Source organism: Halichoeres trimaculatus, unplaced genomic scaffold (genome assembly GCF_033239565.1).
Source record: "Halichoeres trimaculatus isolate MK-OKI-2021-1 unplaced genomic scaffold, fHalTri1.1 fHalTri1_scaffold_1, whole genome shotgun sequence".
Lineage (NCBI taxonomy): Eukaryota > Metazoa > Chordata > Actinopteri > Labriformes > Labridae > Halichoeres > Halichoeres trimaculatus.
In genome coordinates this window covers 36420875-36443657 of record NW_027437179.1, presented here as the reverse complement: position 1 = coordinate 36443657, position 22783 = coordinate 36420875, and the positions used below count along the sequence as shown (strand labels likewise).

At 39.8% G+C, this 22783-nt stretch overlaps 1 protein-coding gene across 3 annotated transcripts in view; it reads left to right on the top strand.

Annotated features, from left to right (window-relative positions):
- The window catches only part of slc12a5a (solute carrier family 12 member 5a), a 261991-nt gene that overhangs the window by 172501 nt on the left and 66707 nt on the right, over positions 1 to 22783 (top strand). For all 3 annotated transcript variants that reach the window (XM_074668575.1, XM_074668583.1, XM_074668592.1), the window contains exons 2-3: positions 9645 to 9745; positions 10269 to 10406. In XM_074668575.1, coding sequence (XP_074524676.1) covers positions 9645 to 9745; positions 10269 to 10406 — 239 coding nt within the window. The remainder of the gene's footprint in view (positions 1 to 9644; positions 9746 to 10268; positions 10407 to 22783) is intronic.

The window sequence follows — 22783 nt, the reverse complement described above, 5'->3', positions numbered from 1 at the left end:
TGTAGGTCAGTTTCTGGGCAGACTCTGATTTTTTTCATCATTCTGAAAATGATGTAAAACATGGATATGTTTGGGTTCATGTTAAATCCTGATTTGACTGCAATTTAGATTAAAGAGACCTTAATCCCTGCCCTGGCTCCTCCCAGAATCCCCCTGTCATGTTGGAGTGCTGACAGAGAACTGCGGCGTTGGTTTCCAGACGTGATTTGAGGCGTCATTCAGCGAGCTGAACTTGTGACCCGCTCCGATCTGACGAAGCACTGTGGAACAATGGCGAGGAACGCAGCCAGAAAATCCAGCTGTCTTTTTTTTTTTAATTGTTTGTTTCCGTTCCACTAATTCTATTTAAAATTCTCACGAAGCGTCTCCCTCTGTCGTTTTCTCACTCTCTGGATACTAATGAAATGTCTCTACAAACACACACTCACTGTTTACTCCACTGTGAGTCTGACTAACAGCCAAACGGATGATAATCCACAGTCACTGTCATACATGATAGCTCTGAAAACAGTTTGCGTGTAAAAAAAACATTTCTCTCTGAACCCTGGAGTACTTTCATTTTCATTTCTCCCTCATTTACATGAAATGGCTGAAATCCAGCCAGACTAAGATTAATTGGCCACAGCCGCTCTGCTTCAAGTGTACAACACCATGAGTGGGGTCTGAGCCAAGCATATGCGCCATCACATAATATATACACACACACACCAAGTCAACAAGTGTCCCTGAGCCTCTGTTGAGTCAGCTCCTCAAGAATCAACATCCAGTGCTCTGGCTTTTCCCCTTAAAGTCACTCCACAGAGAGAAATGACAGAAGAGCACACAGTGAAGAGAAAAAGACGACGGTGACTGTCGCCACCTAAACACTGTACAAACCAGGATCAATAAAACAAAGTCAAACAGTTCTCAGAGAGTAATCCTCTGAGCCTCTGTTCAAAGATCGGCTGGAAAACTGTGAATTGTCCAACTGAGAGCAGCGTCGGAGCCTCCACTCATTGTAGTAAAGTTATATTTACACTCAAACAGTGGAAGTGTCCTCTGCTGGAGATCGTTCTCACAGACCGGAGAGAGCAGAGATATCAGAGAGAGGTGGAACACCAGAGGGACGGTGCTCTCGTGTTTCCATCCAGATAATAAACTCTCACACACACTTCCTCTCTAAGACTCCTTTTTTCAAACAATTTACTGATGTAATATCACGTTACTGCTTTCCAGAAAGAAAACGTTAGCAAGCGGTGAGCTATGGAAATAAAAAAGCAACATTAAAAAATCAGCTTTTCCAAATGTTACTATCTATGAAGCTGTGGATGCACATATATAGGTTTTTATTACTCATTATTCACTGTTGGGACCTTTTTAAGAGGAAGTCTCCACCAGAGTTCCTGAGGGACTTTTTCCAACCTGCCTTTTCACCACCAAGCTGACCAACTTCAACCCTCTGATGCATGAAATATGAAAGCCTAGGCCAAGATTTAGTTTCTTGGGGCATGGAAAAAAGTTTTCCCTTTTCCATTTTTTTGGTCAAAAATTTGATTTTGTCATAAAGTTACAGATATGTCCACTTTCTAATACAACAAATAAATCAAATTGTACAGATTTCTAATTCTTCTTTTCTTGCACTGTGATACAAACATTTTTTTCACACATTTTAACTTTGTATGTTTAACAGTTGATCACTTTTTTTTTCCTCCCGATGCTCATCTGCAACTTTCTGAAAAAAGGCTAATATTTTAAAAAGTATTGAAAACTTTTTTTTTTCATGCCCTCAGAATGAAAACACTTAAAGAAAAAGTCTTGATACAAGCTGTTCCACCATAGAAAACATTGTGTTAAGTTGAAAAAGACACTCAAATAGTTGTTTACTGCAGTGCCTACCATGCACCAGAGGGCTAAAGTGGCATAAGAGTAGTCGTAAAAGTTTTTCTGTAAGATCCCCTTTGGTTGTTGGAAACTCTTTTTCTTTTCTTTTTTTTATTTTTTTTTATTTTTTTGTTGTCTTGTTTAAGTGTCTTCCTCCTCAATTTTAATAAGTTAGAGCTTTGAGAGAATGCTATTTACTGATATTTTACTAAAATATGCCATAGGTGTTCTTGAAATTACTCCTTTGTTTGACTAATCATCACAATCTTTTATCGACTAATGTCCGTGAAAAAAGAAAAAATTACATGGAATTTTCCGCTGGTTAAAAATCAACTAAAATTTACATTTTTGCCTTTTTTTAAGTAACGCTTAAATAACCGTAACTCATCACTTTGTCCACTAGGGGTACAAAAATGGCAAAGAAAAAAAAAATGTTTTAAATGGCAGAAAAAAAAACTCCCAAAACCTTAAAAATACTGCGTACATATACAGGGTTTAATTTAAACTTGTATTTGAACTAAAAAATAAAATAAAATAAAGTAAAATAAAATAAATAAAAATTAATTAATTGAAAAAACAGACAAGATATGATTTTTTTTTAAATCAAGTTTTAGTCACTTTTCTATGTGCAGATTTAATATATTTTTTAAAATCAGTAACCTGTTTTCTAATCACTTTTAGCAATATTTAATCTTTATTTTTTAAGATTAAATCTGACTTTTCCTCACTTGGTCTTATGCAAAATTTTCTTCTCTTATACAAGGTGTCCTTTTGTTGAATGTGATGTTATGAAATAAAAAATCTGTATCATAAAACACATTCTTTTACTTTCCTCTCTGGCATGACACAGACTGATCCCTGCAGCTCAAAGTCTCAGCATCTTCACGTCAAACCTCCTCTGTAAGTGAAGCAGAGGAGAGGAAAAGCAGAGAAGTTTCTGTGTTTTTGTTTTGGCGGGGATTTGGAAGATGCCGGCATGCTCAGTGAGCAGTAAAGCTCTGGATTTTGACCACAGATAGGAGAGGCTTTGATAGTGAGCGCCATTGTTGGAGCGATCCCATCAGATTGAAGAAGGATAAGCCTCTCGGGGGACGCGGCCAGAGCAGAAATCTTTTAGACGCTGTCATTTCTCCAAAAAGAGGAAATCCATCATTCCTTTGATGAAGGAGTTTTAATTATTAGACGGCGGGAGAAATGGGCCGTGGAGAGATAAGTGATGGGATAGAGAAGTTGTCTTTTGGGCATTAGCCCTCCAGATATACAAATGTGTGTGTGGGTGTGTGTGAGTGTGTGCTCTCAATACGATCACTTATCCCTTTGATCTACCAAGAAGTCCCGTGTGTGTGTGTGTGTGTGAGTATGTTAATGTGTGTACTTTGATCTTCTAGCTTCATTCACTTTGTCTCATGTGATAAACTCTGTCGGGTGATTGAGAGCATGTATTTAATCAAGATGTTCGTCATTTATAAATTACTCTAACAATCACTGACAGGTGAGTTTTAAAAGATCCAGACCAGGTAAAGCATTTCTTCCAATCCTGACTTTTTAAAGTTGTATGCAAAGTCTTTATTTTTGAACTAACAGTCTCAATGCTCATGAGTGTGTGTTTGAAGCTGTGACCAATAATTCCCTTAATGTTCCAGTTACGTAAGCTCTAAGTTGCAATAACTTTCCCAGAAGGTTACTTGTGGTTGTGGTTTTAAAACCATAATTGTATTTATACTTGTATTTTTAATGATAAATTTGTTTCTTGTACCTGACTGTTTATAAACATAAAGTCAGTAATGAATGAACCGGCAAATCTAGCAGGATTTTTTTATTTAGAATATAATGAAATACAAATAACTAGTTAAAAAAATAATTGGACCAATTACAATCTCAGGCAATAAAAAGATAGCAAAATAAAAACCATAAAAAGTAATGATAAAGCTTGACAAATAAACCACTAGGGGGCGAACATGAGTGCTTGCCCACTGACATTCTCAACCGTGCTTATAACAAATATTGAAGCAAGTTTTCATATAGTGTATTTTCATATAACAGAGTGCCTTTCAAGCTGCACAGTGGCGCAATGGTTAGCGCTGCAGCCTCAAGAAGTGTCACTGGTTCAATTCCAAGCTTGGCCTTTCTGTGTGGAGTTTGCGTGTTCTCCCTGTGCATGCGTGGCTCTCCGGCTTCCTCCCACAATCCAAAAACATGCTCATCAGGTTAAGTGATCACTCTAAATTGCCTGTAGGTGTGAGTGTGTGTGTGTGTGTGTGAATGGTTGTCTGTCTGTGTCAGCCCTATGATTGGCTGGCGACCAGTCCAGGGTGTACCCCACCTCTCGCCCAATGACATCTGGGATAGGCTCCAGCCACCTGCAACCCTGAACAGGATAAGCGGTTCAGAAAATGAATAAACAAGAGTGCCTTTCAAAATGCTTCAGGAAGCTAAAAACAAATAAAATTAAAAACCGAAAGCAATAAACATTGGTCCCAACCCTGAAAGCGTCCATGGCAATGTGTAGATTATCATTTTCATACAGGTGATAATGTACAAAGAAATTTTTTTATCCATCCTCTAGTTTCTAAAGCCACACTTTAGGCTTATTACACTTTAAATGTCTGGAATTTCCCATCCAATCTAGATGTTCCTGTCTAAAGTGACGTACAACACAAGCAAGAATTTAGACAGAAGGAAAACCTAGTTAATGCGACAAAGTGCTACAAGTTATTTGGCAGCAGGTGCTGGCAATAAGCGCAGGTTATTTTTTTAATAATGTAGAAAAATCTAGCTAACTACAATCAATTGCTGCAACAATATATACTTTGACCTTCAAAAACACTCTAATTTGTGCTGAAAATTCACCAAGAGCTGGGTCTGAGACCTTCTGACTTATTCTACCCCTGAGGACAAAGAGGAGAAGGATCAGATTAAGTGCCTCAGTGTGCCCTGAACAGTTAAGTCTTCAGACATCTCTTAAAGTAGAAAGGGACTCTGGATCATATACAGTTGAGTAATTCATTCCACCATTTGGGCACAGCAGAGGAGAAGAGTCTGGCTAGTAATTTGGAGCCGCGCCGGGCTGTGAGCACCAGGCGTCTATCACAGGCAGAGTGTAGTGGGCCAGAAGGAGTGAAGACCTGGATGAGGGACCCCAGGTAGGAAGGAGTTGTACTTGTCAAATCTTTTAGAAGCCAGAAGAAGAGCTTTGAATTTGATTGGAGCTGCTAATGGAAGCCAGTGAAGAGAGATTAACAGCGGGGTGACGTGCTGTTTTGGGCTGGTTAAAGACCAGACAGGCTCCTGCATTCTTCATGAAGGCATATCGAAAAGATCAAACAATCGAGGCCAGTGAAGAGGGAACCTCATTTGTCGGCACAGTTACTCATCATTCTCAGATCAACATAAAAACAACCAATAAACAGCCAACCCAATGTTGTGTGGAGGTAGGATTGCCACCACAGGAGAACATTTCGGTTGGTTGGTTCCCTTCCCGCCCCTCGCACACAGAGGCCTTCATTTCTTCAGCCCTATAAGACAGACCTGATATTGTTTGCTCCCAAGTCAAAGTGAATTGCTTCACTTAGTTTTTATTATGATCATATTATGGCCATATTGTGTATTCGATTGTCTGTGCTGTTGATTTTATGGTGGTTTTATGTTCCGGACCAAACATACTTCCCCGTGCGGGACAATAAAGCTGATCTGCATTTGTTTCTGTGGAGGCGTGTAAAACGCTCCCATCACTGCTGCATTTCATCCTCCCAGGGTCTGAAGAGGCAGCAGCAGTTTGGAGGAAAGATACTCGGGTGCTCTTTTAGCTGATGCATACGTGGAAAGCTGCAGGTCAAAGAGAGCCGGACCCTCAGAGCAGCAGAAGCTTTCACAGAGACACAAGTGTCTCCCTCTGCTCCCTCAGCGGGTTCCCATTTCAGGTCCGCCTGCCACGTCCTTGTCTGCTGAGCGCGTATCTCTCCCCCTGTCACTTTTCGCTCTCACCCCATCTATCTGTGTCTCTCTCCATCTTCTCCACCGCACCCTCATTCTCTTTCTGTCCATCTCTTTGTATTAACATCTCCTCCACTCGCTTCCTTTCGTGTTCTTTTCGTGCCCTGAATTTTCATGCACGGCCTTTTTGCTAAGCGTCCCTGTCAGAGCGGCCCTCTTGCTCTGTCTGTGTAAAACAGTGTGCCGGCTGTTAGCGGTGCCCCGACGTCATGGCACATGGCTGCAGCATCCTGGCTATAAATAACCTCGGCCTCGTGGTGCTCGGTCCAAGACAGGACGGAGAGCCAGAGGGAGAGCAATCTGCTGTCTCCCTCAAGATGTGCTGGAGGGAGAGGGTGCAAACATGGCTGTTTACTCAGTGGGCTCGTGGGCCGTTATTGTACGCGGTAAATAAAGTGATTCTCATTCTGATTATCTCTTTTTGTGAAGAGTAAATGTCATGTCAGGATCACTTATTGTATAGAGGGATGGATGACGCATCTCTGCCTCCTACTTGTACTTAAATGAAGCTGACGTGGCCTTACTTAAACTCAAACACAGCCGCTGCAGCAGCCTCTCTGCAGCTTGTCCTGTGATATTAATCAGGTGAATCCTCACCACAAACACGGAGGTTCAGTAGCTTTCCTGCCTCCCCTCTTTGTGCGGTTATGACTCTGTTAGTTGTTCTTTCCTTCCTGAGGGTAGAAACCTTGTAACAGCAGGCCCTCCTCTGTACCCACAGAGACTCCACAGGTATCTAATGAAGAGACACAATTAAGCTGATGTAATTCTAGCAGCATCACAGGCAAAGATATGTCTTACCTCGGTGAAGTGTAGTAACACAAGCTCCTGCAGTTTGAACCAGTTAGAAAAAAGTAAAAGTTTAAACATCCCAAACTTTAAACAGCTAATTAAGCTGGAAGCATTTCTCTGGACTTCCTGTGGTTCGTTCAACTGCTCCCTGACCCTGATGACGAAGGTTAGGTTTCTAAAATGCACTCAATCGATGACCATACATTAGTCTCAAAAGATAATCATCAGGTCAGGAGGAAAACTGCAAAAAAATGTCATTGCCTTGTTTTAAGAAAATAATTGTCTTATTACTCTTAATATGAACCACATTAACTCATCAGTCAAGAAAAAACTGTTGGAAAAGTTGCCAAAAACTAGAACAATGTCTTAATACAAGTAACTTTTTTTTTGTTCCATTGGCAGTTTTTTGTTAATCGTTACAAGCAATTTAGACCTCACTTTGTAAGAAAATAATTTGAAACTAGGGGTGCACCAATCACAATTTTCTGGCTGATCACCGATCTTTAAAAAGATACTTATTTGGGCTGATACTGATTTTTATTTTTTATTTTTTGTAACTGACAACATATACCTTTAATTTTACAATCTTATTTTGTTTAAAATCATTGAACAACACCTGTGAAAAAATAAAATCTTTAAGTTTTAACTTTAACAACCAATAAAGTGTCCTGAGTTTTAGGTCTCAGAGCAAAAAGTAACAATGGCTGGCCGTCAGACTTTCCCGGAGGTATATGAGATCACTTTCATATGTAAGGATGGGCCGATCACAGATCCCCGATTACTGGTCCCCCAAAATTAAGGAAATCGGCACCAAACGATCAGCCAGCCGGTTTCTGCAGCGAGTGTGTTGCAGCGCTGAAAGATTATAATGTCCGAAGACACCACACTGAAAAACATGCAGTGTGTCGGACAAACTGTCCAGGGGGATCTCTTGTAACCTGACACACCAGACGGACAGTTTCATATATCTGCCATAAAAATATTTCACTAGTCCATCTGGGTGGCAGCTCTTTGGATTTGTTTTCAGGACCTTAAGAAAAAATCAGCAGCTGGTGATTGGACGACTGTTGTGATTGACACACTCACCACAGACCAATCCACATCAAGCCACGGTATGACGAAGCTTATGTGAGCCGATGCTGAGAAACAATAGATGAACAACTACAGGAACTGAAGAAACAGTTGTGAAAAAGGCGTTAGACAACTGCTGCCATTTTTGTAAAGTTAACTTCTGAATCAAAGGAACGCTGACAAGTATTAAAGTCTGCTGACGTCACATCTGCTCCCACAGCTCCCACCTCTCTTCCCTGATTGGGCCGGTCAGAATTTAGCCGAGTGAAATCGTTGGTCATTGGAGCCTGGCAAGATGAATCTGCAGGATTTCAAAAACTGCATCAGGCAGGTCCATCTGCTCTGCAAGGTTAGATCTCTTGAGGGGGCCGCTAAAACTTAGAGTTTGAGTGAGTTTTACAACTGGAGCTGTACTAATAAAGCAGACTTGCATAGTTCAGGAGAGGACCACAGCAGCTTCTCTTACCTGCAATAAATGTGCAGCCAAGTGCGTGTCCTTAGTCTGAAAATTTAGCCCGACCAAGTTTATAATTGAATAGCCCTGCTTTAATCTGTGAATGGATCAGTGTGGTTTGTTCATATTGCTGTTTTTAAATGAGAAAAACAGTTTTTCACCCGTGTTGTGCTCTGCCTCATCTTTCAGAGCATCTTGAGCGATCTTTCAAGACCCACAGAATATTGTTTTCTTTGACTATGGAAATACCAAAACTACCAAAACTAAGAAGTGTGGACTCTTATTTCATACCTCTCTTCCTGTTTTTGATAAAAAAAAAAAAACAGACAAAACGTACATTTTTGGATCTTGAGCGCTCCATCCTTTCATCCTCTCTATGATTTCCGTCGTCTTCTCTCACGATCCCTCTGCTCTTTCTCTCTGAACTGCAGTGAAATATCCTCAGTTGGAGCGTGAGCTGCCTGAACTTTTCTGACTTGCAGCATCTCGCTATGCCTCTGTCATCTCACATCTTCTCCTCATATCCATGCTGAGCTCTCATCCAAAAAGCACACCGCTCTCACCCACAATAGCTGTTAATCAATGGCAGCCAATGAGTTAATATCTCTCACCCGTTATTTAAGTTTGTTTGTAAACCAGTTGAAAATAATCTTTACAATGGTTAAAAATGTCAGCTAGCTCAGTTCCTCCTTTTCTCGTGCAATATCCAGTCTCCCTGTAAAAAAAAATGGATCGAGCTTCTCGCGTTGCTTGTAATCCATTCTGAAACCTCCGCTGGAAATCGATGCTCTCATCAATGATCTGGTGGAATAACCAATCAATGAACCTTCTCCAGCTCACCTGTCCTACACTGTTTGTTTTCTAAAGATCTGTTTGTGTTGGAGCTTTGCCTCTTTCCCTCCTTCCACTGTGAATTGCACACAGATGCTGCTCTGTGGAGTCATGATGCCTGCAGCCAGCTGTCACCTTCATAACATCACTCTCCTCCCACCGTTCTGAGCTTGCACGGTGAAAAGCAGCAGAGGAGCCTCTGAACATTACTTATTATTTCTCCAGTGTTGGAGGCTTGTGATGTGGATGTGTGTCAGTGTAGTGGAAAAACTGATTGAGATGTTCCACTTCGTGTTCCTCCCATGGCCATATGGAAAATATAGCTCTGCACATATTGTGAATGCACACTCCATTAGTTCTGGTCCTGTTCCTCCATGTTTCTGACTGTGGGCACTTTGTGGGGCTGATAAAACTCCCCCGTCTCCTGGCAAACTTTATCATGTTCAAGATTTTCTCTCTCTGTTTCATTCCCTTAAATAGAAAATTAATGGAGTAATGATCTTGAAAGCTGTTAATAGCACACAGAGGTGTCGTTTTCACACAAAAACGTCTAACAGCTGGCTCATTTGTGAAGCTCTGGTTTGTCTGTTGTCATGTTTTATTCTGCTCCAGTCTCAAAGTGTGTGTGTCTTGTTTCTTTCAGCTGACAGTAACCCCAAGGAGAGCAGCCCCTTCATCAACAGCAGCGATGCTGCGGCAGAGAAGAGCCAGCAGTACGACGGCAAGAACATGGCCTTGTTCGAGGTACGGCTCAGTATTCTGCTCACACACACATTCGTAAGCGCACACAATTAGGCAAGATAATAAGAAGCAGGATACACTCTTTCTTACAATTCGGGTGATTGAATAGGGGCTGTGACATCGATTAATGAGGGTAATTACTGCGTGAAGGGCATGTGGGAACTTCAGGTTACAGCAGGGAAGTCTCACGCTGCTACAGCTCTGCACAACTGTATTTACACTGCGCTCTCTGTGGGACGCCCAGACCAAACAAGGAAGGATGAAAAAAATGGACAATGAATAAACTGCTGTGTAAGCACTTCCTTTGTCCTCTCTTAAATTTGAATTTGTAGAAAATGTATGGAACAATAAAGGAAACAGTAACATAAAATGAGAAACTGAGGTACAGTAATGGAAGGAAACTCCTGCCAAGTCATACCACCACCACTGCACCAAATACATCTTTAAATGACTGCACCTTTCCTTATCACAGCCACTGACTCCTGCCCTCTCCATCTTTCTCTATCCCTGTTTTGTGTTTCTGCAGGAGGAGATGGACACCAGCCCCATGGTGTCGTCTCTCCTCAGCAGCCTGGCCAACTACTCCAACCTGCCCCAAGGAAGCAAGGAGCACGAGGAGGCTGAGAACAACGAGGCCGAGTCATCACGCAAGAAACCTGTCAAGGTATGTCAAGAAACTCTCGAAAAACACACACAAAAAAAAAAAGATTGATTGATGATGATTGATTATTATTCAGTAGTTTTGATTTTAAGATGAGACAAAGCCATTTCGTAAAGGGCTGAACAAGTTTAAAAACACCCTATCCAATAAAAGTAGGAGTCAAATGAACAATAAAAGCACAATAACTCAATTTGAAAAGCTCAACTGAAACAGAAAGCCAACACAAAAAAGTGGGTCTACAGCATCCGTTACAAACTTTTAAGGGTCTCTGCAGTTCATAGATTAACAGGCAGACTGTTGGATCAGAGGATTAAAATGGAATAGAATAAAAAAGACTTTATCGTCATTGCACTGTGAGATTACAACAGAATTTAAGGTACTCCAGTTGAGCCATCATGTGCCATTTATAAATATGAATACAAGAAACAAAATATTTGAAAAAACCTCTAAAAAATATAAAATGTATAAATTAAAGAGGAAAAACAGGAACCAATGAATCAATGTTTATTTCTATATCCTTTTACAATAACCACAAAGGAACCCAAAGTGCTTAACAGCAGTGTCAGAAATAACAGCATAAAAACATGTCAGCCATAAAACAATACATAAAAATACATAGGAGGGTGCAACACAGCTGCAAAGTGATGAAAGCCTTTTTAGAATAGATAAAACAAGGTGGCCCTGGTCAGACTTAAAAGACATTTTAGAGAAGTTAGTCCTCAGTTCAGACCTGAAAAGATTGAGATCAGTAGTGGTGCAAATGCTGGGGGGAGCTTTTTTCACAGTCTGAGAGCAGCAGAAGAACATTCACCCCACTGTTTACATCCCAACCTTGGCACATCTCAGGAAGCTGAACAGATCACAGGGCCTTTACATGATTGGAAATATCAGAGAACAAACAACAAAAGTTTAAAATCAATCATAAAATCACGTCTGGATGTGTTAGTTAAAACTCAAGCTGCAGCATTCTGAACAAGATGAAGATGAGAGAAGGCGGAATGGGAAAAACTAACATAAAGGGAATTTTAGTATCCAAGTCTGGAACTAATGAATTAATTACCTTTGCAAGGTCCTGCCGATTGGGGAAAGGGCTTCACTTTGGCCAAGAGACAGAGCTGGAAAAATCTTCTAACAACAGAAATTGTTTATCAAATTTCAATCCATTATCCCTTCATTAGGAGCAGTTCCTTTAAGTTATTAAAAACATTTAAAATTTGATTAATTCTACCAACTTCTGATTTTAACTACTCATGAATGGGCTTCAAATATGATCATTAACCTGGAATAATAATAAAATAACATTAAATTTAGACCCATAACACTAACTGAATTTTTACTTTTACAGAAAAGAGAAAAAAGAATTAGATAAATCAATATTAATAACAATTACAATAAGAATTTTTTTTTCTTTAGTTGGATGGAAATTTTCACTAAAGTTTCGATCATATTGCTTGTCGTCTTTCTGTAAGAAAGAATTAATGGACCGTTAAAAGGCATGCTAGCCGACGGTATTTTTCTTTTTTTTTCTGATCATGCTTTTTATTTAGAAGAAGAAGATATACTTTATTAATCCCCATTGAGGAAATGCTGGTTTTTGTACTCTGAAAGGGCTATATACACACATACACACACATGCACAAACAGCACTTCTGCACAGAAACGTGCACCGATTAGAGGTCAGAGTGATGGTATTGCACCTTCAGTGCACATCTGAGCAGTTGGGGGTTTTGGTGCCTTGCTCAGGAATGAAGCCAACACCTCCCCAGGCATCAGCTCACTTCCAGTCTTGGTCTGCACCTGGGCTTGAACCAGCAACCCTTGGATCTCTAAGCTATGTCCCTACGGACTCAGCTGCTGCCATTTTTCTAGAGAAGGAGCAGATAAAATAAGATTTTTTCTTTTTTCTGCTTCTTTTCATTTGTTTAAGAATTTTTATTTTTATATATTTCTGTGTCAACATGAATGAAATAAAGACCAACTAAACTTAGCTAAACTAAATTTAACTTAGGGAGTGAAATTGGGGGTTAAAGATGGTGGAGTTACTGCAGTGGTACCAACCAAGTGGCAGAGAAAACATAGTATGGGTTGGGTTAAACAGGCTGAAAAGCTCTGTCCTTTTAGAAATCATCACATATCAAAGTTTAGATTTTAAGTTTTAAAGAAAAAAGTCCTTTAAAATGTTCAAAACTGTAGTTTGAATCTGAAGTTACAGTAACTCACGGAGCCTCTACATTCACTTAGTGATGGATATAATCTGACGTCTCCTTCAGTATCCCTCCTCTCAGTTTACCTGTTTGCTTCAGGTGAAATTAACATCACAAATTCACAAGAAATGGCCTTCATTAAAGCAGGTTTTTGTTCATTTTAGTCCTGTTTTTGTTGTGGGAAAGTGATGTCAGCACACATTCCCAGAGACACATCTTCAGTTTTCTTTCTTATATATGCTTATAAAGACGACCAACTATACTGTGAGGTGCTGGGATCTCTTTTAAGGCAGCCAGCAGAACACAGCCCTGCTGCTCTGGGATGTAGAGCTGAGTAAATAGATTAAAAAATCCATATTCCTTCTGAAAATCAATGAAAACTGCAGATGATGAGCCGACAACATGCTGCAGTGAACATAAATAAACTAATGATTTTCGGGGGGGGGCTTGTGCATATTAATCCCTGTGTTGCAGTGAAATGCTGCTGAGGTGTTTGTCACCTACTTAAAAACTCTTTAATGTCATTAAAATGTGATTAAAGCTGGGTGATGTCATCAGATATAGATGCTGCAGAGGAGTGTTCACCCTGCTGCTGCTGCTGCGGCACCGCTTTGACACGGCGCAGATTTATGAGGACAATAAAACTAATAATGTTAGGATGAAAGCCTAAGATGTCTGCAGAAAAATGGGTCTCAGTGTGAAAAATGGCGCCTTCTAAAACAAATCACTAAAATCAACGACTTGAGTGTGACGCAGCGTGCCGTGACAAATCACTTTCCTGTGGATTTCCAGTGGACGAGGAGTTCACCTGAAACTCGGCTGTGGAGCTTGTTGCTAAGGCACGGTCATTAATGTTACTAAATATAGCCTCACACTTTCTGACAGATTACATCATGAAGCCCGACATGCAGAGTTTCTGATTGTTTTGTTAACACACTCAGTGGCGAGAAAGAAACACTCCGCCAGTTTTCCAGCGTGTCAATCATCCTCTGTTGATATTATAAATCCCCTGTTCATGTTACTGGATTGCATCTTAAATGCCACTCACTAATGAGTTCCTTCCACATCATCCCCTGGTATTTTCTGCTGCTGGGTGTTGAGATGCCAACAGGAAGGAGTCTATTTTTCAGGCGTCTTATTTCCTGACTCTTTCTCAGCACTTGATCGACAGACAGGCAGCGACATTATTAATCCTGTGGGGAAAGGGTGGTTTTAGCAGGAAGGCGAGATGTGACATTGCAGAGCCGAAATGAGAGGAGACGCTGATAATGGTGACGATAATGTGAGTAATGAAAGAAGTTCTCCTAAATGGGAGCGACAGGCTGCTGGGAAATGGACTGATTCTCATCTGAACATATTTTATCCTGACTTTGAAAACACTCTTCCTCACGCTGAGGTAAAACACGGTTTAGTCGTTTTGAGCAGCTACAGCAGTGACAGGTTGACAGCTTCTCCGTGACCTTTGACCTCATCTTCTTCACTAAGACGGGGTTTGCTTTTTGTTCCTCACCTCGAGGCAAATCAGTGAGCTTGGAAGTCAGTGTACCTGTCTGAAACACATTTCAGTCTGTGAATCCAGACTGACCCTGAAGATATACTGGATGAATCATCAGCACATAGAGATCAGAAGTATTGATTTCTCTCTGTGTATCATTTGTATTAAGGCATAATGACATAAAACATGGGTTAACAGATTGTTAAAATGTATTCACATGTAAAAGAGAGTTTTGAGAGACTAACCCAAGTGTTAAACTCAAGACCCTTGTGAGCTTAAAAGGTCTGATTGTCTTACAAGAGATGAGCCATACGAAAGCATTGACCATAAACTATATTTCCCATAACGCCTACCGATTATGTTACCCGCAAGTGACGGCACCCTTTTACTAGATCGCAGTGTTTTCACATCAGCGCCATTTTCTGAAATCGGGAAATAAAACAATGATCCCAAAATGTCCTGGAAGAGAAAAGTTAATGCTTTGTGCTTCAATGAGATAAACTGGTGTGTCTTTTGTGTTATGAGGCCATGGCAGTAGTCGAAAAGTACAATCTACGTTGGCATTTTGACACCCAAACGGGGAGCTAAGTACGCCAAAGTGAGCCTTCAAGAAAAACAACAAATAGTGCGAAACTTAAAATGCAAACTGCAATTGCAGCAGGATGTGCTCAAGAAAGCTGCAACCAAAAACAACACGGCAGTAAAAGCTAGTTGTGTTGTTGCTGAAGAAATTGTCTGCACTGCAAAGTCTTTTTCAGAGGGTGCATCTTTGAAGCCGTAGTTACATTTACTTCATATCACATTTAATTACATTTAGCTACATTTTATACTGTCTGGTCCTCATTGAAAATAATTTTGACACCCCTGGACTAACCAGTGTTGTAACACATGACTAAGTGCAAGAACAATGCATTGGCACTCTGATTTGCTGTTTGCAGTACCTTGCAGAGCAGCATAGTGACTTAATTGACAAAAAGATGGTGGTGAGGTGCCGTCTTTGTTCAAGAAGCAAAAGTGTAGACCCCCAAGAGTGGTAATTCACATAGCATCAAAACTAGCAAAACTAGCAACACAAAGTAAGGGACTGCAATCATCTGTAACCCAGGCCTCAAATCAGGAACCACTCTGCCCAAACGACCAAACGGCTTGATTTTAAAGCATCATCAGCTCCACAAACTGTCATTTCTATTAGTGCTGTAGAACCACTAGTAGCTATATGTCTGTAGGAGATATTTCCCATGAATGTAAGACAACTAGTTCTTTGATTGTCATTAAGTTTTCTTCGGTAATCCAAGCTCATTAAAGCAGGGATATGACTAATACCAATGATCCTGGTGGCAGGTAATGGTCCAATACAGGCTCAAGGGGTGAGAAATCCATAAGGCAGATCCACTCTTCTATTTTTGCGTGTTTACAACATTATCAGCACCAATAGGTCTGTGCATTTTTGCTGGGAAGGAAGAAAACTGCACCGGCTCATCTATATTCCAATAAAACAATGACACAGTCACTTTAAGCATGTTTTTTTTCATTTTGTTTTACTAAGTTAGAAAAGTCGGCAGTTGCCTAAACATTTATCTCAGTCTCATCCTCAGATGAAGGAATGGAGAATGTTGAATTTTTACTGGTATCATATTTTATCAGTATCAGCACTGGCTGATACCTAAGCCAATATATTTAATTATCAATGTGGGAAGGATACGTACCCTATAAATCGTCAAAATCATAACTCTGATTTCCGAACTTCCTGTTTGGAATTCACTATGGCCATAAAACACTTTTCTGTAGGTGTTGTTATGGTAGTTATGCAGGAAAAAATTCAGGCTTGTAGCTCAAAGTAGCTGGAGGGGCTGCATTGTAAAGTCAACAGGGGGCACACGGGAGCAGGTGTTGGCACGAAAACCCTGGAATTTTGAATTTTGTGGCGAGGTGTGTTAGCGTTTTTCTCAAGCCAAAAGCACGCAATTTGGTGTAAGAGCGGCACAAGACTCAAAGAAAGATTGATCCTGAGGGTTTCAAGAAGGCCTTCCCCTGAGTTAAACTGGACTAAACCAGACTAAACTAAACTGGATAAAACCAAACAAAGCTTAAATTAAAAACTGAACTTAATTCAACATATTGCAATTAAACTGGACTAAAACAAACTAAACTAAACTAAACTCATCTGAGTTAAAATAAACTAAACCGGACTAAATTTGACTAATCCTAGCAAACCAGACTTACCTTAAACAAACAAAATAATAAATGAATGAAAAAAAACAACTAATGCAATCTAAATTAAAACCGATCCCAACTCAAATCCATACTGAATTTCACCCTGTGGGATTGATAAAGTCTTTCTGATTCTGATTCTGAAATCAACTTCTCTCATCTTTCCCATTCCACACCAAGCTTACTTACCTCAACTGTGTTTTCAAACATCTCAACATTATTTTAACACCTGCTTTAACAGTTACACATTTGAAACAGATGGAGCAGTGCAAAGCAGCGCGTGAAGACATGGGGGGACAAAAGGACAGAGTAAAAAACACTTTGTAAAATTATAAAACTGTGGGATCAAAAGAAAAGAAAACAACATAAAACCGAGTTTCAGGCTCAGGCCCTAAAAATATAACCTTTACAAAAAAAAGGGCCATACAGCTACAAACCAAATTCCAACAGAGTGAACTTGTCTGGTTTCCGTTCTGAGCATTTAACACAATAACAGCATCTCTACCATGCCTGCAGACTCTGGTGCATGTTAAAATCAAAACTGAACACTCTCAATGACAAAAAGACCCAACATCACTCACTGATGAAGCTCAGTTTGTCAACTGCATTTGACATCATGAGCCCAAAGCTTTTGGATGAGAACAGTTTGACACGAATCCATCGAAGCGTAAAAAATGCTGTTAAAGCAGAGTTAAGTAAAAAATCATCATCAAAGGTCAGTGCCCTCAAAGAAGACTAAAACATCATCAAACATTTTTACCGTGTAGGCTGTTAAAGTCTGATTTGCACAGGTTTTAATCTGATTTTCCCGCCCAAATATCACAAAGCCAATCCCTCAGTCCCTTCGGCGGTAGTTGAGCTTATCGAGATATCTCAAACAGCTCGGTAAGGACACTTTTCTCCGAGGCTGTGGGATAAAAGGAATCGAGTCGCCAACTTTCTGATTGAGAGAAGACCCACTTTACCCCTGAGTCACAGCTGCCCCATTATGATGCAGGAAGCAGCTTTGGACAAACACACAGCCCCGCAGAGACCTCCACATTAGTGGAAACTGTCTTCTTTGTTTGCTTGTGGTGTGTTTCCCCCATTACACCAATCCTCCCAGTAGTCCCAGATGTGAGCTGTATTTGCCTGGCTTTCTTTCCTCTGCTCAGCTAACCCTGGGAGCAGGTCTAATCTCCCCCCTGTCACCCAGACCCCTTCAATACTTTAATTAGTCTTCGCGCTACACCAAGCTGCTGCTTCTCCAATCAGCAGCCCATTCCACAGGCAATCTCTCCATCGCCACGAGAGGCTTTTCATTAGGGCAGCCTGTGGCGTTTTATCGCTCACACAGCCACCCCTCTTTCTCTCTCCGTCCCCTATCGCCTTTCCTCTCCATTTCTCGCTCCATTCCCTCCTCCCCCCTCCACGCTTGCCATCGCTCGCCATCGCCTTCATCATCATCATCATCATCGGCCCCTCAAGTGAGCTGTGAACTGTGAGCTGTGAGTGAGGCAGCAGGCTTTCTTTGTCGCAGTGTAAAAGCCAAGATTAGAGATTTGGCCGGCGTGTGACATGAGGGAGCAGTCTGGAGGTCGCGCAGGTTAAGATGGAAACCAGTCGCCGCTAATCTGCCAGCGATTTTCTCGTCACTGACATTTGAAATCCAACAGAACGGGTTTATTTGCAGAGCAGCATTCAAACGCGGGGGCAATTACATAAGACAGAGAAATTAGAGCAACATCTAAAGCAGCTTAAAGAGTTATTTTTGATTAGCTGTGGATTTAATGAGTACGCTTTTTAAGAACCCACAGAGAATAATCACCTGACTCTGCAGATTTCCTCAGGTCCACGGAGCATTTCAGCATCTTACAGCTCTGGTTTTTCATTTCTGTTTTACAGCTTTGCTGCTTTTCTTTCATGACATTTTCTCTTTAGTATTCTAAAATTACTACAAAGGGAAACTGGAATTGATTGAAGATTTTGAGGAGATTTTGCCACCTCAATGATTTTGCCACCTCAATGAGACTTTCTCAGTTCCTAACAGACTGGATAGACCAAGATGGTTTTTACTAGGGATGTCCCGATACAGATTTTTTTACTTCCTTACGATAAATGAAATATACTCAATAATTTTGCCGGCCTCAATATATCGTCATGTGCATGCATGTTTGTTCTCCTCATCTCTCGCTTCAAAACAGGCTGGATGTTAAGAGTCACCTGGGCGCATTTGTTCCATAGTAGAATGAGCGAACTTTCTTGTCAGTCATCCAACATCTTTGTCTCCTGGTGGACATGGAGCCGCTAGCATCAGGCTAGGGTAATCACAGAGTGCAGCAAGTGAGCCTCGTGAGCTCGTCAGGGGCAACGCAGGTCAACGTAGTAGAAATTAGAAGGAAAAAAGATGAAGAAAAAGCAGAAATATTTTGGCTTCAAACCAAATGAGCAAGGTGAGCCCATCAACACGGACATGTCAGTGTGCAGCAACAAAAAAGGTAATACAACAAACTCACATGCCCATCCAAAACACAATCACCCAACCCAATTACAATAGTAAAAAATACTTATGAGAAATAAAAATTAATTGCATTTGAAAGGGTGTGTTGTATTATTATAATATTTTATATTAGTGGTTAACTTGGTCCTAAAATAATATTGTCAATGATATTGTTTATCGTCAATAATTGAGGGACAATACATTGTCCAGCCAAATTTTTTTGATCCAAACAGATACCTTTCTCTGATAAATCCTGTACTCTATTGGGTGATTCCGTTGTAAATAATAAATCATATATGTTGTATTAAAGTGAACTCTGAGGAACACCCACTTTACAAAAGTTGTAAGTTGCTGTTTTACTATCATTGCTTTCCAGAGAGAAGTAGTCCCACACAGTGGATGTTTGCAACATGGTTTGATTTACAGCAGCTGTAAAGTGTGACAGTGATAAGCACATGTGAAAACTTGATCGGTCCAGATTACGTAATGAAATCCGATGCTATCCGATCCTCCAGAAACAGCCATAGCAGGCGCCTATACCAATCAGATAAGGACATCCCTAGAAAACAGTGTTGCCAACTCCCAAGTAAAGAAGGTAGCTACTGGGTGTCCTAGAAGACGCTGAATGACCTCATTGTCTAATTCACATAATTGTAATTTGCCAATACAACGACAAAGTCGCTAAGTTGGCAGCACTGGGAGAAACTGGCCTCTCTTGTGTTGGCATCAGATGAGCTTCGGTCATCATTTATAACATTACATTATCCTAGGCTTTAAAGCTGATCATTAAAATGACAAATTAATGTTGACAAGCCTGATAACTCAAATATTTTTACTGATACAGATCAATGTATTTTCAGTACCAATACCAATTTTCAGTAGTCAAGGAAGCCAATAACTGATATTTGGGGCTGATATTCACTTGCAGTATTGGCAAAAAAAAAACCCAACTACAAAGCTTTATTTTGTTTAAACACCTCTAAGCGTATGTTTCTTAAACAGCTCCCAGGCTCAGCAGCTGTCTTATAAAGTTTAAAGAAAACTCAAAAACTTAAATAGCTTCCTCAAGTTTTCTACAGGAAGTCAAGTTTTCCAAAAAATCGCTCTGGGTGTCACCAATTAGATGGTACTATGGGTGTAACAATGCTAGAGACAGAGTAGCGACTGCAAACAGAGAGGTGCAGCTACCGGATTAAAATAAAAAGGCCGATAAAGTGCCTATAATCTGTCTATCCCTGTAGAGCGCCAACCAAGTCCAATTTCTTTTTCTTGATTAGAAGGCAGCTATTTTGTCACAAATCTCCTGAAACTCTACCAGCATGTACATGTACAAAAATCAGACTAAATAAGCCATTACTTGGTAAATAAAGTGGATCTTTTAGCAGCTCCAAAATCTTGTTGCTGTTACGGGTGGTGGAGACCAAAACAAAGCCAAAACGTGACACCAGAAGCATCATCCCAAACAAACGTTAATCTTCCTCTGTGGATATGAAAGCAACTTTTTCCTGATATCAAACATCTTAACTTTATTCAAGGTTAATAACAAGTCAATGCTGCTTCTAACGCTGCCCCCAAGTGGTCAGAAGGTAAATTAAATGTGCAGCTGAAGTACATGAAAAGGAAAATGTATCACAATAACAAAAAAAGAATAGAAACATATTAAATACAGGTTCAGTGCTGTTACAGTGACACAGTAAGCTTTATGAAGTGTCATACGGTGGATTTAGAGAGCTGTAGTCTATGTAGGCAAAGAAAGTCACAACTTAAGAGGAGATTTTTTTCTAAGCTCACCAAAGAGGCCGAATACTGACACATTTTAAGACACAAGCAGCTTAGTTGCTTGTCTGTTGTCTTCCTAAACATGCAAAAGACCTGCCACGTTTGTATTTTTAAAGATCAGAGATGTGTGTTTTCATCTTTGAGTCGTACAGATCTGTGGCCTGAGCAGCCTTTTAGAAATCTGTTACGCAACCTAAGTGAGGCCGGAGTGGAAGATTAAAAATGAGGAGTAATATCTTCAGCTCTCCTGTGTCTTATTAGAAGTCTGGCAGCAGAGTCCTGGATGTGTTGGCGAGTTTTAATGATCTTTGAAGGAAGAGAGGACAAGGGCATCCGCTTTAGAGCACCTTAAACCATCTTTAGAGCTGGAGACAAAATTTAGCATGCCTTCATCTTGTGTGGAAGTGGACGATCTAGTTCTAGCTAATGGCGTGAGATGGTTTAAGTATTGCTTTGATGCTTCTGGGAAACTTCTTTTTTTATAAAGAAATATTCTCGTCTGTCAGATATAAGCCATTTTTTATTCTTAATTAAAACGTATTTTGTTCCTTTGACTCTTTAAAGCTTCTCTGAGGAGTTTCTAGCTGGTTATAAAACAGACAGAAGTTGATAATGATGCTATATAATCCTGCTATCTATATGATTTACGTAGGCAGACCTGATCATCATTAAAAAGATGGATAACTTCTTTACACTCATTTTTAACGCTTGTAACCACTGCAGCAGAGTAGATAATCACCATATCACAGTATGCTTTTCTATCTTGAGACATTTTTAAGGCTTTTTTACAGTCATTTCTGTCTTTATTGAAATAGAAAGCTGAAAAAATACCCAGTATGGGAGATATAAGTTAGGGATGATCTGCAGCAAAGGACTTCAATCACAGTAATGATTATCTCTTCAAGTACAAGGTGCTTGCTTCAGTTTAGCCAAACTAACACTTGACATTGCTTTTTAAAAAAAAAAAAAACATTACAGACAATACAAACCAAAGCATTTCTCTTGAGGCACGCTCCATCCAGGGTCTCTCCTGTTTCACCACCCACATTAATATTCCCTTAAACAAATGTTGTTTTTCCCTTCCAGGTGTTTAACGACCCTTGCTCTAAGCTTTGACCTCCTCCTCGCTGTCTCGCGCTCTCATTAGACCGTGTATCAGATCAGTATTATCATGAGCAGCCTTGTGGAGGATGTACCCTGATTATGTCCGTTCATGTTAAACGTAACAGCAGAGTGCACACGAGTTTACCACAGCGCAGAGCAGGGATTTCACAGTGGACATATTGTCTATTTAACTACAGACACCAGGCTTTCGAGAGCAGAGGTTTCTGTTTCACACACTGTTTTTTTTTTGCAGTTTAACGTTTTTTATTAAATTATTTTTTATTTCATTTTTGGTCGCAGTGTAAGTCCACAAGCAAATTATTTCAGGTAATAGCAGCATATATCAGAGAAATGCAGTTGTTTAATTATTTTTATTTTATCTATTTCATTTTATTTTATTTTTTATTTTATTTTATTTTATTTTATTTTATTTTATTTTATTTTATTTTGTTTTGTTTTGTTTTGTTTTATTTCATTTTATTTTGTTTTGTTAATTGATTGATTTGATATATTTATTTATTTTATTCATTGATTGATTTTATTTCATTTGTTAATTTTTTTTTACATCTCAGAAATACACAAAAAAATCACCAAAGAAGCTGTAAATTTTTGCCACTAGATGAATGTTTTTCAAATCAAAGACAACAAGCCTTATCAAGAAGTGTTTACCTTTCATATCATACTTGATAAATTAAAATTATGATGTAATAATCCTCCCTTGACTCAAATCAAATTTGGTCTGTTGCTCAGGTTACTTAAGTTTATTTAAAGATGAAAAGTTACGTGTACAATTTTTTAGTTTTTGTTTCAAACTATTAAAGCTCCTGTGAGGGATGGTTCATTTCTTCTGATTTTGGCGCCCCCCTGTGAGCAAAATATCATTTACTGATGTGGTCCTGTAAATGCTGAATCTGTTTTTTTTTTTTTTTACTCCTCTTATATTTCATTATTTTAGGGTTAAAGATTTTTCGTTTCACACTGTTAAAGCTTGAATGAGGGGCTTTAAGTTCCTGTTTATTTTGGCACCCCCTGAGCAAGACCTTTTTTGCTAATCTGGTCCTGTAAATTAGTAATCAATATATTTAACCCTTCATATATTTCTTTATTT